The following is a 17,177-nucleotide window of genomic DNA, read 5'->3' as shown; positions in this document are numbered from 1 at the left end:
ATTGTTTCCTGGTTGTGCAACCTCTTTGCAGAACTTTATTATATTTATCTTTCTACTGTATATGCAAAATCAGTTGATGAAACTTCTTCAACTCTTTGATGCACTAGTGGTAACCTGTCCATAGAGTAATGTGAAAATTGCTATAGCATAATAAATGAATGTTGACTTGTGCCTTTGTATGAACCCTATTGTTCTGGTTCCAAGCTCAATGTTGCAAGCTACACATGCTTTTTAAATTTCAGTAAGGATTTCGCAGTCATTGAAGGTGCTACCTGAGAAAACACCCACCAAGTTCTGTTTTGATTTACACGTTAGATAAACCCATTGACTTACTAGGATTAAGTAGCATGTCCCCTTTTAATAGGGTTTCAGGACAGGAGCAACTACAATAAAGAGTTCCTAAAGTCCTCACCTCAGGAGCCTTCCTCAGAGCTCCCAAACTTCAGAGGTCACAAAACAGTCTCTCAGAGTATATCTGCTCTACAGCTGAGAGATGTGATTCCCCGCGTGGGCAGACAGGTTCACACAATACTCCATTCACGCTAGCATGCTAAATATAGCAGCATGGATGTTGTGGCACTTGCAGTGGCTTGGGCTGAAAATGTTACAGTGTAAAGCCACAGGGGACATAAAGAGCCTGATTCTGAAAACATTTACTACTACCCTGCATACTCTCAATGATGTCTATCAGGCCCAGAGCCTGTATACAAGATAGCTCCTCAGCTGGTATATGCTGGCACAGCCCTAGTGAAGTTAACAAAGCAAGGCTGATTTCACCAGCTGACATAACTTTAAGGATAAGTAGATTCATATTAGATTCCAAGGCCAAATCATCTAGTCTGAGCTCCTGAATAACACAGGCCATAGAACTTCCCCTAAATAGGTTGGGGAGCTCAAGGAAGTCAATGGGACAGTTCACATGAATAAGTTAAGCACGGCAGTGCAAAGTATTTGCAGGACTGGCCCTAAAACCAGAGCAACCCCTGGAGGAGGTGAGCGCCCCGTACACTGTGTGCTTCACACTCCTCAGACCCGCTGTGATCATAGAATCATAGAATATCAGGAAAAAGAACAGGAGTACTTGTGGCACCTTAGAGACTAACAAATTTATTAGAGCATAAGCTTTCGTGGGCTACAGCCCACTTCTTCGGATGCATAGACTGGAACATATATTGAGGAGATATATATACACACATACAGAGAGCATGAACAGGTGGGAGCTGTCTTACCAACTCTGAGAGGCCAATTATGAATGATTGCCTGTTAGCTCTCATAAAGATGAGGAATTATTTTCTTGCAGACCTGAAGCAATATGATGTTCAAAGAATGGCATTGACTTTAAGTGGGTTTTGCTGACCAGTGACTTCTTAAAAACTATCTGTCAGGGGTTACAGCCAATTTCATTGCAGCTGTCTTCTGCCAAGAATAGTATTTATCATTGTAATTTTCTTATACAGTGTAAAGAGCATAAACTAGTCATTAGTGGCCAGGATAGGTTCCTGGGTCAGTGTTTTTGTTCAGTGATGTGTGCTTGCTGGTGAGTATTTGCTTCAGGTTGGGGGGTTGTCTGTAAGCGAGGACAGGTCTGTCTCCCAAGATCTGTGAGAGTGAGGGATCATCTTTCAGGATAGGTTGTAGATCTTTGATGATGCGCTGGAGAGGTTTTAGTTGGGGGTTGAAGGTGACAGCTAGTGGTGTTCTGTTATTTTCTTTGTTGGGCCTGTCTTGTAGGAGGTGACTTCTGGGTCCTCGTCTGGCTCTGTCAATCTGTTTTTTCACTCCACACAGACCTGTCCTCGCTTACAGACAACCCCCCAACCTGAAGCAAATACTCACCAGCAACCACACATCACTGAACAAAAACATTGACCCAGGAACCTATCCTTGCAACAAAGCCCGATGCCAACTCTGTCCACATATCTATTCAAGTGACATCGTCATAGGACCTAATCACATCAGCCATACCATCAGGGGCTCGTTCACCTGCACATCTACCAATGTGATATATGCCATCATGTGCCAGCAATGCCCCTCTGCCATGTACATTGGCCAAACCGGACAGTCTCTAAGCAAAAGAATTAATGGACACAAATCTGACATCAGGAATCAAAAACCAGTGGGAGAACACTTTAACCTGTCTGGTCATTCAATGACAGACCTGCGGGTGGCTATTTTACAACAGAAAAGCTTCAAAAACAGACTCCAACGAGAGACTGCTGAGCTGGAATTGATATGCAAACTAGATACAATCAACTTAGGCTTGAATAAGGACTGGGAATGGCTGAGCCATTACAAACATTGAATCTATCTCCCCTTGTAAGTATTCTCACACTTCTTATCAAACTATCTGTACTGGGCTATCTTGATTATCACTTCAGAAGTTTTTTTCTCTTACTTAATTGGCCTCTCAGAGTTGGTAAGACAACTCCCACCTGTTCATGCTCTCTGTATGTGTGTATATATATCTCCTCAATATATGTTCCAGTCTATGCATCCGAAGAAGTGGGCTGTAGCCCATGAAAGCTTATACTCTAATAAATTTGTTAGTCTCTAAGGTGCCACAAGTACTCCTGTTCTTTTTGCGGATACAGACTAACATGGCTGCTACTCTGAAACCTAGAATATCAGGATTAGAAGGGACCTCAGGAGGTCATCTAGTCCAACCCTCTGCTCAAAGCAGGACCAATCCCCAACTAAATCATCCTAGCCAGGGCTTTGTCAAGCCTGACCTTAAAAACCTCTAAGGAAGGAGATCCCACCACCTCCCTAGGTAACCCATTCCAGTGCTTCACCACCCTCCTAGTGAAAACGTTTTTCCTAATATCCAACCTAAACCTCCCACACTGCAACTTGAGACCATTACTCCTTGTTCTGTCATCCGCTACCACTGAGAACAGTCTAGATCCATCCTCTTTGAAACCCCCTTTCAGGTAGTTGAAAGCAGCTATCAAATCCCCCCTCATTCTTCTCTTCTGCAGACTAAACAATCTCAGTTCCCTCAGCCTCTCCTCATAAGTCTTGTGCTGCAGCCCCCTAATCATTTTTGTTGCCCACTGCTGGACTCTTTCCAATTTTTCCACATCCTTCTTGTAATGTGGGGCCCAAAACTGGACACAGTACTCCAGATGAGGCCTCACTAATTCCGAATAGAGAGAAATGATCACATCCCTCGATCTGCTGGCAATGCCTCTACTTATACAGCCCAAAATGCCATTAGCCTTCTTGGCAACAAGGGTACACTGTTGACTCATATCCAGCTTCACGTTCACTGTAACCCCTACGTCCTTTTCTGCAGAACTGCTGCCTAGCTATTCGGTCCCTAGTCTGTAGCAGTGCATGGGATTCTTCCGTCCTAAGTGCAGGACTCTGCACTTGATCTTGTTGGACCTCTTCAGATTTCTTTTGGCCCAATCTTCTAATTTGTCTAGGTCCTTCTGTATCCTATCCCTACCCTCCAGCGTATCTACCACTCCTCCCAGTTTAGTGTCATCTGCAAACTTGCTGAGGGTGCAGTCCACGCCATCCTCCAGATCATTAATGAAAATATTGAACAAAATCGACCTCAGGACCGACCCTTGGGGCACTCTGATTGATACCAGCTGCCAGCTAGACATGGAGCCATTGATCACTACCCGTTGAGCCCGATGATCTAGCCAGCTTTCTATCCACCTTATAGTCCATCTATCCAGCCCATACTTCTTAAACTTGCCAGCAAGAATACTGTGGGAGACCATATCAAAAGCTTTGCTAAGGTCAAGGAATAACACGTCCACTGCTTTCTCCTCATCCACAGACCCAGTTATCTCATCATAGAAGGCAATTAGGTTAGTCAGGCATGACTTGCCCTTAGTGAATCGATGCTGACTGTTCCTGATCACTTTCCTCTCCTTTAAGTGCTTCAGAATTGATTCCTTGAGGACCTGCTCCATGATTTTTCCAGGGACTGAGGTGAGGTTGACTGGCCTGTAGTTACCTGGATCCTCCTTCTTCCCTTTTTTAAAGATGGGCACTACATTAGCCTTTTTCCAGACCTCCCCCGATCACCATGAGTTTTCAAAGAGAATGGCCAATGGCTCTGCAATCACATTCGCTAACTCCTTTAGCAACCTCGGATGCAGCGCATCCGGCCCCATGGACTTGTGCTCGTCCAGTTTTTCTAAATAGTCCTGAACCACTTCTTTCTCCACAGAGGGCTGGTCGCCTCCTCCCCATGCTGTGCTGCCCAGTGTAGTAGTCTGGGAGCTGACCTTGTTCGTGAAGACGGAGGCAAAAAAAGCATTGAGTACATGAGCTTTTTCCACATCCTCTGTCTCTAGGTTGCCTCCCTCATTCACTAAGGGGCCCACACTTTCCTTGACCCTCTCACAGGTGGGGACCGAGCCAGTTGTATATGAGGCAGGAGGCCAACATGGGTGAAGGTGGAGGATGGTGGTAGGGTTGCCAACTTTGGTTGGACGTATTCCTGGAGGTTTCATCAGATTACATAATCTTTAATTAAAGATTAATCATAGAATATTAGGGTTGGAAGAGACCTCAAGAGATCATCTAGTCCAAACCTCTGCTCAAAGCAGGACCAACACCAACTAAATCATCCCAGCCTTTAACTTTCATTCCTGGAGACTCCAGGACAATCCTGAAGATTTGGCAACCCTAGACCTAGATGATGGCGCAAGAGCAAAACAGGGAACAGGTGATAAGGCGGGGGAGACGATGCCAAGCCCAAGTCAGGGTCCTAGAGAGGGCTGGGGGCGGGGCTTAGCCCTGCCTGTTGCCCCTGACAACAGCCCCTCTGCGGCCCCTCCAGGAGCTAGGCAGCGTCTTGCCCAAACCAAAGATGGCGGCGCCGCGCCCTCAGTCCCGCCCCGTTGCTGGGCCAGGCGCTTTCCGAGCGGCCCCACGTGTGCGCGCGGTGGGGCTAGAGCGAGGGGGACTCGCTTCGCCCAGCCGGGGCACCCGGCTCCGCGGCCATGAGCGGGGCCGAGGGGGGCGCTCGGCGCTCCCAGGCCTTCCGGCTGCCGGGGCGACACGGCTACGCGGTGGAGTTCTCGCCCTACCTGCCCGGGCGCCTGGCCTGCGCCGCCGCGCAGTACTACGGCATCGCCGGTGAGGGAGGGGCCGCGTTTCCCCCCGTGTTACCCTCCCTGGGGGCTTGTCCTCACCCTCCCGCGGGCTCTCCGCCTCTCCCACCCCTCACTTATTGCGGGGCGGGGCTGCAGCCCCGGCCCGCTCCCGCGCCTCCCCGCCCAGGAAGCTGCAACAGGAGCCCTTGCGCCCCCTCCCCCTGAGCCTGCTGTGACACCCGCTGTAGCCCCGCGGGGCCCTGGTGCCTGAGCTAGGTCGGGGGAAATGCCAGTCCCTACCGAGCTCTGTGGCATCGGAATGTCTCCTCCTCCCCCCAGCCCCTTTCCGTCTGTAACGCTCCCTGCTCGGCCTCCCCTAAAGTTTGCGATCTGCTCCGCGTTACACCTTCATGGGCTGGCGCTGATCTTTGCAAACAGACCTACAGCTGGATAACTTCCATGCGCCTAAGTGTGTTTGGGGCCTGTGTTACTGTGCAGTGGTGTTTATCTCCGCCCCTTGCTTTGAGACCTTTGGCAACTTTGACTCCCGAGGAATCTTAACCGTTTCTTTCCCCCTCCTCGGTGCTGCTTCCAGAGACAGCGTTGCTGCTGCTGCCTCTGGAGTGCAACTACTGATTAGACCAGTCAATTCTTAGTGTGCATTGTGTTTTTTTTTCTCTCTTGCCCCAGTGGGGGGAGAGAGGGTGGAATATGTGCACTAGGATCTTTTGACCTGTAAGATGCTGAGCTGAAGAGTTATTACACATTCTTACTTCGGTTTTGCTATGTTTGGAGGAAGCAAAAGTCTATGGTTACATGGACTACAAATATTTTATAAATACATATAAAATGTAGGCTGCTACTGATTTGGGGGTTTTCTAATTCTAGTTAAAGGGGTACTGTCATCTTTAAACTTGTGTATTGCAGACAAACACATTTATTCTGCTAATATGACGTTAAGTTATTGAAAGTCAATAACTTTGAAAGTCTGTCAGGGACGGTACTTGGTCCTGCTGTGAAGACAGGGGACTGGACTCAATAACCTTTCAAGGCCCCTTCCAGCTCTATGAGATAGGTATATCTCCATATAATAAATGAAGGGGTGTTTAAAAGCCAATTTATTACTTATGATTTTTTAAAGGATGTTAAGAAAAATTATAGTTTCACTTTAGTCCCAATCCTGCTAACTATATGAGTACACCTTTTAAAGTCAGTGGGCTACTTTTGCATGTGAGTGACAGGACTTGTACAAGTATCTGCTGGCATTACCTTTTTCGGCTTTTCAAACTTTGTTTATCGGTTAAATTACATTCTGAACTGTTCATCTACCTTAAGAATGTTATGGTGTTTACGGGCATTTGCTACCTACAAATGATAACTTGCAATGTCTAATAAAAATGGGTACTTTGTAAATAGTGTTTTAAAACAACATGTAGTGTTTTCCTGTACAGCAAATACAGTACAGAAAAATAAACATCACTGTTTAAAATATAATAAAAATAAAATACTGCTTGTTTTCATTAACCTAGCCCATAACGTCAATTACATACAGAAGGAATGTGCTGTATCAACAGTAAGCCAGCCTAGAGGCCCCAATCCTGCAAATACTTAAGGATACACATACTTTTAGTCACATAATTGGGCCTACTTATGCATGGGGTAGTTATGCAGGTATTCCTTCACAGGTTTGAGACTGATGGGCCCAGTCTTACTATCCTGAAGTCATTTGATGTTTTGCCATTTCACTTAAATGGAAGTAACATAACTGGGACTATTTTGCTTGCAGAAAAAAAATAAGACTATTAGCTGAAGCCACTGAGATGTAACTACGGCATAGCAGTGAAGGGAAGACCATCTCTATAATAGTTTAGTCTCACATGGTCTGTAATAGTTTGGTCTAATTTCAGTTGCTGGGTGCTTGGTGGTCAGGAGGTCAGACTTGGTAATCTGGTCTTAAACTCTAACTCTTTCATTCTAAACTTCCTTGCTGGAATTAAATTTCTCTTCTGGGAGAGAAATGGTCTGCTTAAGAGAAAAGCAAAGCAAATCTTTTCCATTTAACCAGGCATAACAACATGAACCACTGGAAAAAAGTATAAACCCTGCATTGATGGGTGGAGATAGGTGGCCCATTAATACATCCAATAACATGCACAAAACTCAGAAAAAAACATATTTAAAATAAAGTATGTTGTGGCAACTAGTGTTTAGCAAACCAGAGGAACTGCTTTTGAATAGAAAATAACTTATTAAAGTAGTAAAGGGGAGGCATTTATGTCAGCCTTGTGTAAGATTTTTGTTGTTGATTTGATGTCAAAAAAGGTGACAAGCTTTCTTGCACATTCATGTGTCTGCAGTTAACGCATTTGTACATGCAAATTGGGCATTATGTTGCTAACTAGGCATTTTGATGTTTAAGTACCTATTTGTATGTACCTACTTTGAAAACTTGGCCTTATCTGGCTGATTGAAGAACAGTTCTTAGGCAGGTTTCAGAGTAGCAGCCGTGTTAGTCTGTATCCGCAAAAAGAACAGGAGTACTTGTGGCACCTTAGAGACTAACAAATTTATTAGAGCATAAGCTTTCGTGGGCTACAACCCACTTCTTCGGATGCATCTTAGAAAGAATGGCTGTACAGTGACCCCCCTGCAATTCCTTTTTGGGTCAGGCCCCCAATTTGAGAAACACTGGTCTCAAATTCTCAAATTTCTTAGGCAATCATTTTGTGTGTATGGATCCATGATGGGCCTTAGGCAGTGTAACACTTAGCATTATGGCACCTAACTTTTAGGCACCTAGAAAATCATAGGAACAACACTGTGATCTGCAAAGCAGAATTAGACACCTAGGCTTCCTATAGAATGAAGGGGAGAGAGACACTCCTAAGAATATGATCCACAAAACCAGCATGCTAGGCAGGGAAGTGCCTAAGATAGCTAATGGAAGATGCCAAGGAGAGGTGTGTGTGCTACGTCCCACTCCTCTTATGGTGATAGGTGCCTAAATCCAGTCTGAAGGGAGGTGCCTACTTCTGCTTGTGATCCATCAACAGGATCCTGCCACATGTAGTCAGACAGCTTAGGCACTCCTTGTAAAATGAGTTGGTTGTCTGCCTTGCTCCATTCAAAACAGTGCTTTGATCGCTGAGCTGTGGGCAATTCTGATGTGGGGCTCCCTCAATGTCTCTTGTTGAAGCTGTTCCACTGTGGGTAGGGTGACGAGATGTCCCGATTTTATAGTGACAGTCCTGATATTTGGGGCTTTGTCTTATATAGGCTCCTATAACCCCCTACCCCCAGTCCCAGTTTTTCACACTTGCTGTCTGGTCACCCTAACTGTGGGTAAATCATTAAATAGTCTTTGGGCTACAGGGGGAGAGAGTGTGAATGACTCCTTAGCCTGGTGATTAGGGCATCCACCTGGGAGCGGAGACATCCAGGGTCCAGTCCCATTGCTTCCAATAATTCTTCCATTATTTATCCACAGTGGAACAGCTTCAACAGGAGATATTGAGGTTATGGGCCAGGTTAATGAAAAAACAAGCCGCTTTTTATTTCTAATTATTTTAAGTTGCACTTGTTTTTCTGTATTTGTTGTACAGAAAAACAACGCTGTATAGAAACACTAAAGTACCCATATTTGTCTATATTAGACCCTGCAAGTTATCATTTGTAGGACCTTCTACGTGTAAACAGTAACAATACAATTCTTAAGGCAGATGAACAGTTTGGAATGTAATTTAATCACTAACCAAAGTTAAGTTTGGAAAACCCAAAATGTAATGCCAGCAGATACTTTTGCATGTGAGTGACCTGACTCATACAAATAGCTGAACTGAGTTCAATAGGTGTACTTAGGTACATAAAATTACTCATATGTCATATCAGAATATCCCATAGCTCAGTGGTTAAAACACCCTTCTGAGTGGTTGGAGACCACTATTCAAATCTTTAACATGGGTGTCTCACAACCCAGGTGAGGGTTTAACCACTGAGTTAAAAGTTATAACTAGGGCCCTATCAAATTCACGGCCATTAAAAATGCATCATGGACTGAAATCTGGTCTTTTGTGTGCTTTTACCCTATACTGTACAGATTTCATGGGGGAGACCAGTGTTTCTCAAATTGGGGGCCTGACCCAAAAAGGAATTGCAGGGGGGTCACTGTACAGCCATTCTTTCTTTTGCGCTGCCTTCAGAGCTGGGTGACTGGATAGCAGCGGCTGTTGGCCAGGCGCCCAGCTCTGAAGGCAGCGTCCCGCCAGCAGCAGTGCAGAAGTAAGGGTGGCAATAACATCCCGTCCCACCCTTACTTCTGCGCTGTTGCCTTCAGAGCTGGGTGGCTGGAGAGTGGTGGCTGCTGACTGAGGGCCCAGCTCTGCAGGCAGCAGCGCAGGAGTAAATGTGCCCATACCATACGATGCCATCCTTCTTCTGCGCTGTTCCTGGCAGTGGCTCTGCTTTCAGAGCTGGGCTCTCAGACGGCAGCCACCGCTCTCCAGCTGCCCAGCTCTGAAGGCAGCGCCGCCAACAGCAGCAGCACAGAAGTAAGGGTAACAGTACTACAAACCCCCTACAATAACCTTATGACCCTCCCGCCCCCACAACTCCTTTTTGGGTCAGTACCCCTACAATTACAATGCCCTGAAATTTCAGATTTAAATGGCTGAAATCATGAAATTTATGATTTTTTAAATCCTATGACTGAAATTGACAAAAATGGACCTTGAATTTGGTAGGGCCCTAGTTATAAGGTGAGCACCAGCAACATCACCACCTCCTTCCAGCCAGATTTTGAATGGGCTCCAATCTTGTAGGCGTGCTCAGAGCCCACCTGTCGGATCAGGCCCCATACATGATACAGGCGGCCGAATGCGTTTCTTCTCTCAGTTTTTGGTTCACTGTGAAGCTTAGGCAGATAAGTGTCCAGATGCCTAGAGAGAGGCAGTAATGCATATGCTCAGAGGCAGAAACTTAGGCACCTGGGAACTTTTCTACCTTGAAAACATAGGAGTCAAGTTAGTTCAGGAGCATACAGGGCTCAGTGGGAGTTTTGTGCATTGCAGTGGAACCAAAACTGGGACTTAGGCACCTTAACCTGAGGCCTGGTCTACACTGGGGGGCGGGAGGGGAGAGAGGAGGGATTGATCTAAGTTACACAACTTCAGCTATGTGAATAACATAGCTGAAGTCGACGTACTTAGATAGACTTACCATGGTGTCTTCACTGCGATGACTCGACTGCTGCCGCTCCCCCGTCGACTCTGCCTGCGCCTCTCGCCGAGCTGGAGTACCAGAGTCGACAGGAGAGCGCTCGGGGGTCGATTTACCGCGTCTAGATTTAACGCAATAAATCGAGCCCCACTGGATTGATCGCTGCCCGCCGATCCAGCGGGTAGTGAAGACATACCCTGAGACTTAAGTGTTTAAATACCTTTGTGAATCCCACCCATAATGTCTAATCTTCACAGTATGCAATGCATGGTATTCAAAATACTCTTTTGGCCTGTAAGTGCAATACCTCCATTCTCCAGACTTTTTATTCATTTTTTTTTCTTAATGTAAGCCTTCAATTTATGAATACAGCACAGTTGTATTAGAGTTTAGTTTATCTTTGTTTTATTGTTTATAACACATATAATAAAGGGAAAAATGATATGCAGAGTGAATGTTAGGTGGTCTCATTGTAAACCTTATTAAACCAAAATAGCTCATATATTTTTATATCTTCAAAGGCTGTCCTGTTAGGAAGTTTTTGTTCTATCCAAATATATTGTTGGATTCATAAGTTGCTTACATATTGTCAACATATCCCAAAACATTTACTGATTTCCTCCATTTTTTGCTTCTGTTTCATACAAAGGCCATTTATATTGTTACTTTTTAATGAGATAGTGAGTTGCAGATTCTACATCTGCCCCAGACTCCCTGACAATTTTTCCCTGAGTCTCCTTCCCAACCAGATTGTCCTATATTTACAAAATATTTTCTCTCAGGAAAGACCCTCTCAAACAGAGGAAAACTGACTATACAGAGGCAAGAGTGAGTCTGACTAGAATTAAATAGTATAATATACAAAATAAATTGGATGAAAAAATTATAGTACTCTTAGCAACTGCCTTCACAGGCACATCCTAGCACCCATGGGGAGCTCTGTTGGATCCTGTGCTGCGCTTATTACAGGATTGTAGCCTTACATCTTTCTTGTAAGAACAGCATGTTTAATAATATTCAGATAGAAATGTGATACTTTTTTTTCCACTTTGGTAGTATCCCTGTCATATAGGAGTGTTTTATCTGAATTCCATTTCCTTAGAATCAAATTCCCTACATTTCTTAGTTCACCATAATAAGCTTAATTCTTATCACATTTTTCTGTAGTATCATCCCTAGTATATTATAAAAGGATCTATATAATCCCATACTGATCTGTGTTTGCAACGTAAGGTTATTCAAAAGAAAATATAAAAATGCTTTCTTTGCAGTGAGTTGTCCCTTTTCCCCATTTTGCTGTTAGAAGTATCGAAAACGGACACACAGGAAGTAGCAGAAGGGCATAAATAGAGCCAAAGAAGCTATTTATAAGCACAGCTAATTGCGCGGGTCCCTCTATCAGATTCAAGTGCCTTCCACATTTGCACTGTAGTATAAACCATCACAGTGCATCATAGTTTCCAGTGGATTTAAAAAATTGGCTCTGTTGCACTGTGCTGTTCTTATTTTTTCAGGTTGTGGAACTTTGGCAGTGCTGGAACAAAATGAAGCTGGGATTTGTCTTTTCAGGAGGTAACAACTTTATACGTTTTTAATGGGAAGTATTTGTTATAGAACCTTTAGAGGATATTTTGGTATTTCTATTAGTAATAAATAATGGCTGTATGATATATTCAACATACACCTCCATTACTTAGGTACAAAGATCTGGTTATATTATCTGGCTTAAAATATTAAACGGTATTTTTAAAGTTGACACCATCCTTAAAGTAAGCCATTTAGGGGCAGCAGAGTGGTGCAAGTTAAAAGCAGTGTCTCTGGCCTAGCTTATTGTTGCATGTTGAGTCTTGCTGCCCTTGCATTGCTGCTTGGACCCAAAACTTTTCACTGAATGGGTTTGAACGAAGCGGGAACCTGTGGAAACTAAACTTTGTAGGTATTTCCCTATTGATCTTTTCTGGGGAATGGTGATACCTCTGGTAGTTCTTTTTAGGCTATCTCCTCTCACAGCTCAGCAATGCCCCACCTAAAAACTTGTGGTGCTCTGACTGTAAGAGAATCGTTGACACAACTTGAAACATAAAGCTGACCATTTGGACTTATCTGAGATGAGAGTTTAAATAGAAATATAATAAATTACCTTACTCTTAGATACCAGCAGATATTTTTTCAGTTGGTAATTAGATAGCAGGCTACTTATAGCAGTTAAATATTGTACTGCTACTGCTGGGTATAGTATTATAGTAATAAATGAATATTACTGGTTCAGTAATGTAAGTACTTTCTATCCCCTCGTTGCTTGTAGTGGGAGGCCCTATGTTTCTTTGTTAAACCTTGGAGGACTGCTCCATGTTTACCACTCCCACCCTGGAGACTCTGAATTACGATCAGCATCCTTATGTATAAAAAGGACTGGATGGGACTCTTCTAATCACTTAACGATGTTTTGCTGTCAATCAGAGTGGTCACTATAGATCAATGAGTGGCATGCCCTTCCTTCAGTGAAATAGAAGTAGAGATTGACTTGGATATTTTGTTATCTTTGTTAGTGATAAATAATAGCTCTATGATCTATCCAAGTTGGCACTACCTCTGTAGCACTCCCATTTGCTCAGGAAGGTTAGGATGGAAATCAGACCTCAGTCTCTATATGAAAGGTGATGGTCTCTGGCTCTCTTGTGCTGACCTGTTCTAACATACCTTGAAAGTTTTTAAAAATTTATCATCAGAATTTCTTCTAAAAAGATTCTTTAGAAAGTCAAACATACAAAAAATTAATATGTTCAGAATGTGGTAAATTAAAGAACATGTTGATTTATCTTTGAATATAACCCAACCAGCTATACAGTCATTTCTCATAGATGAATATCTTGATTGCCTTGGTTTAGTTTTGACTGGAACGATGGCCTGTTTGATGTGACATGGAGTGAGAACAATGAACATGTGCTGGTGACTTCTAGTGGGGATGGATCTCTGCAGATCTGGGACACTGCTAACCCCACAGGTCCACTGCAAGTCTATAAAGAGCACACTCAGGAGGTAATAGAGGCAAACTTAAAATGTTAATGGCCTACTTTTTTTTTACTGCTTGGATTATTAAAGGGCTCACTTGCAGAATCACTATTGGAAAGTGTTTTTTCTTTGCTTGGGGTTATAGCATGAATTTACAGCTTCAAGACTGTTGAACATGAGGTAAATTACATATTGTGTTTATAAGAGATGACATTTGGTCACATAAAATTAATATTTTTTAGAAATATTTCAAAGACTTTATTCTCAATTCCGCCAAGATTAGGTTGCGGAACTCATTCAGGAGAATGTGGCATTGAACAGGCCAAGTCTCAACTAGAAGGATGGTGTCTGCAGCAATGGTACCATGAAGGGTGTAAAGTGAGACATTATGCAGATCCTCAGGACTCTCTTCATAGTCAGGGTGGGAAAAGGCAAGAGCCTTCAAATATCTGTGAGGCCCTAGTCTCAGAAAACTGTAGTTATTTGTGCCCATTAAGCATAAAAAGGAATCCTAAAACTATTAATATAACATGCCTAACCTGAATTTGTTTGTGTGTACACATCTCAAGGTTATAAAGAAGGAGGAAGTAGCATCTATTTAAAGTTGGACACTTTCTCCCTCTTTACTTATCACTGAGAGTGAATATAAATGATTCCTGTCGTTTTTACAAACCATTAAAACTGAAATATCTCCTTCAACAGTATTTTACCTCATTGTGTTTTTAGGCTGACTGTTACTCTTTTAATTATTTGGCTCTCAAAATGGGGAATAGGTGGAATAACTGTAACCTCTATATATTTTTGGCATGTCACAACCCTGAAGTAGAGGCACATGGGAAGGAAAAGTCATGTAACATTATGAACTCAGCCTGCAGAAAGGAGTGCTAGACTGCTACGGGGAACCCGTTCAAAGTGATATAATGTACTTTGGGTGGGAGAGGCAGATAATTGAAAATCTTTCTAAGGGACCTGCAAAAGAGGTGACCCACAATGGGTCCTGTTGTGTTAACTGGGCCTACAAATGTACCCTAATTGCAAGCTCATCTTTAAAAGTGACTGAAAATTCATAAGACCTATAACAAATGTTGATGGGGGGAAAGTGCAAAAGTGGGACACAGTGCACTAATTCTGTCTAACAAAAGGCCTGCTGATATAACTCAAGGATTGTGTTAAGATCATGCTTGGTAAACAGGAGAAGTGTGGAACTGGAAATCGGTGAACCAAAATTGCTGTATTGGAAATTAGGCCTGATTGATGAACAAAATAATGAAGGGATGGGCTATTCCACCATCACTCCCTTTTGGGTTCCTGAAAAAGGGACTTTGGGGGCAGGGGGAGCTAATGGACTGCAGTGCTGCCTGACTGAAAGATGAGAGATGGGGAAGGGGCAAGCTTCACCATCATGGCAGCCACTCCACTATTTCCTGGGACCCCAAACCTTTATTCTCATCCTGAAGGGTGTCCTGACAAGACTGGGCCAAGAGAGGCACCCAGATGACTCTGCCACCTCTACTGGCTCCAGCTGAATCCCAAACACCACTTGAGATATGAGACTTTTTGCTTTTCCTTCCTTACCTTATTTCTTCTCTTTCCTGTCTCTCTGCTTTTTTATTTCTCTCTAATAACACTCTTGCTTAGCCAGCCAGGACAGCATATTTTGCAACACTGCTGTAAGCCTGTGACCAGAAAGAGGCAACTTAAAGCAATCACCTAAACAGCCCAAGACTTGTTCAGGTTTGCCAGGTCTTGAAGTCGCTGATAAGACCATGTGCTGTACCTGTGTTTTTTCCAGTAATGAGGTTGCAAGTGAAAACATCAGAGACAGAAACTGCATTTTCGGTCTTTACTATTCTTTTCTCTCCTCTTTGTGTATGTGTGTTTTGTCATCTTATGAAACGGGATCAGACTTTAATAGCTCCAGCCATCTCAAGTAACTTCTTCTCTTTCCCCCCAAAATAGTTATTACCATCTTTGATACCATCTAAAATCCTGTCAATCAAGGGGTGTATTCCTTTGAAAAACTCATTCCAGATAAAGTAAAGGGAACAAGGGATGTTGTTAAAATGAAAGCCTTATTTAATACATTTCATTTCAAATGCTTTAGCTTTTTCTTTCTTTTCTATATCTCTGATAAAAGGTTAAAAGGATTTTTAATGATGTTTGCCATGGGATTAAGCAGGCTGAGGTCTCTGCATGTGAAACTCCAAACCTTGTTTAAAACAGTTTAATGTTGGACAGTGACTGGGTTATGTTACATCTTTAACTCTTTGGGTCCATATATTCCATCTGAATTAATACAACAGGCCCGAATGCACAAGATTTCGGGCCCACTGTTTAAATGGAAAAATTGTGATTAGCATGGATCTTTATATTGGTCTGACTAGCCTTACATTACATCTATTGACAAAATTAAGACTGAATTGAATTTTTTTAAAGACTAACAGATTTATTTGGGCATAAGCTTTCGTGGGTAAAAAACCCACTTCTTAAGATGCATGACTCTATGCATGCATGGAGAAGTGGGGTTTTTACCCACGAAAGCTTATACCCAAATAAATCTGTTAGTCTTTAAGGTGCCACTGGACTCTTCCTTGTTTTTGTGGATACAGACTAACACAGCTACCCCTCTGATAGTTGAATTTTCTTAAAGATAAAATACTACAATATCAGAATTTGTTTCATATTTAGTAACATAAATTGGTATATATGTATAAATATTTATACCTGATGTAGCTATACTGGGGGGAATCTTTCTGAGGTGCAGAAATCATTAGCTTGTGTGGTTCACCTCTTTTTCCAAGGCTGAAACTCCTACGAATGAATTATTGCCTGTTCGCTCTCATAAAGATGAGGAATTATTTTCTTGCAGACCTGAAGCAATATGATGTTCAAAGAACGGCATTGACTTTAAGTGGGTTTTGCTGACCAGTGACTTTTTAAAAACTATCTGTCAGGGGTTACAGCCAATTTCATTGCAGCTGTCTTCTGCCAAGAGTAGTATTGATCATTGTAATTTTCCTATATAGTGTAAAGAGCATAAACTAGTCATTAGTGGCCAGGATTAGGAAGAAATTTTCCACTATGGGCAGATTATTTCATAATTGTACCGTATGCCACTTCAGAAACATCTGGTACCTACTGCTGTTGATCAGCTTGCAGATCAAGTTTAAGATGTGACTGACATGAATGATGGACAGTATTCAGCAGCCAGTAGCAATGTTGCATTTCACTTCACAGCAAGGAGAGCTAACATGTTTTTACATCCAGGAAATACCAATGTACATTTGCCGTCGATGTATGTTTTAAGTGTGATAGAGTATGTCCAGTATAAACTGAAGTAGAGAAGAGAGGGTCATAGCAGGAGGCAAGACAGTGTTTTGAACTGTCAGCATGGAATGACTCCCTGGGTAACGTCAATATTTGTTGCAATGGCAGGGTCAGGCTGAAAAAGCTGCAAGAGGGAACAATGTGTCAAGTCTCTTAAGTAATATAGGTTTAAATAATGATTTGAACGGCACTACCATGGATTAAAGCATGGAACTCTGTTGTCTTGCTTCTGGGAAATCCAGAATGTTGACGTTTGTCCATCTCTATATAAAAAAGTAGTTGACTAAATGTGTTACCTTTCAGCACAATTTCTACAAATTGAGGAAATCTCCAGTTAAGCAACATTATCATCCACACCAACCACTGTGCATGGGCCTTACCATTCAAATGCACTCAGATTTCTAGCTTGACAATGAGCTCCCTTTCACTTTGAGCATACAGCCACCTATAATACACATATCCAGTTACGCATTAATAAATGAACAACTTTAACACCAAGATTAAATATATACTACCCATATATTTTCTACTTTAACTAATCTGAGGATGGAGTTATGATTGTGC

At 42.8% G+C, this 17,177-nt stretch overlaps 1 protein-coding gene across 1 annotated transcript in view; it reads left to right on the top strand.

The window, feature by feature from the left end:
* The first annotated feature begins 4,882 nt into the window (after nucleotides 1-4,882).
* PEX7 (peroxisomal biogenesis factor 7) overlaps nucleotides 4,883-17,177 on the top strand; it is an 83,842-nt gene continuing 71,547 nt past the window's right edge. The window contains exons 1-5 of the mRNA XM_026649538.2: nucleotides 4,883-5,103; nucleotides 11,789-11,846; nucleotides 13,163-13,313; nucleotides 14,744-14,807; nucleotides 15,079-15,155. Coding sequence (XP_026505323.1) covers nucleotides 4,968-5,103; nucleotides 11,789-11,846; nucleotides 13,163-13,313; nucleotides 14,744-14,807; nucleotides 15,079-15,155 — 486 coding nt within the window. The 5' untranslated portion in view covers nucleotides 4,883-4,967. The remainder of the gene's footprint in view (nucleotides 5,104-11,788; nucleotides 11,847-13,162; nucleotides 13,314-14,743; nucleotides 14,808-15,078; nucleotides 15,156-17,177) is intronic.

This window comes from Terrapene carolina, unplaced genomic scaffold (assembly GCF_002925995.2).
Source record: "Terrapene carolina triunguis isolate 2854851 unplaced genomic scaffold, T_m_triunguis-2.0 Scaffold85, whole genome shotgun sequence".
Classification (NCBI taxonomy): domain Eukaryota; kingdom Metazoa; phylum Chordata; order Testudines; family Emydidae; genus Terrapene; species Terrapene triunguis.
Note: the sequence above shows the minus strand (reverse complement) of the source record. Positions and strands in the feature narration are given on the sequence as shown.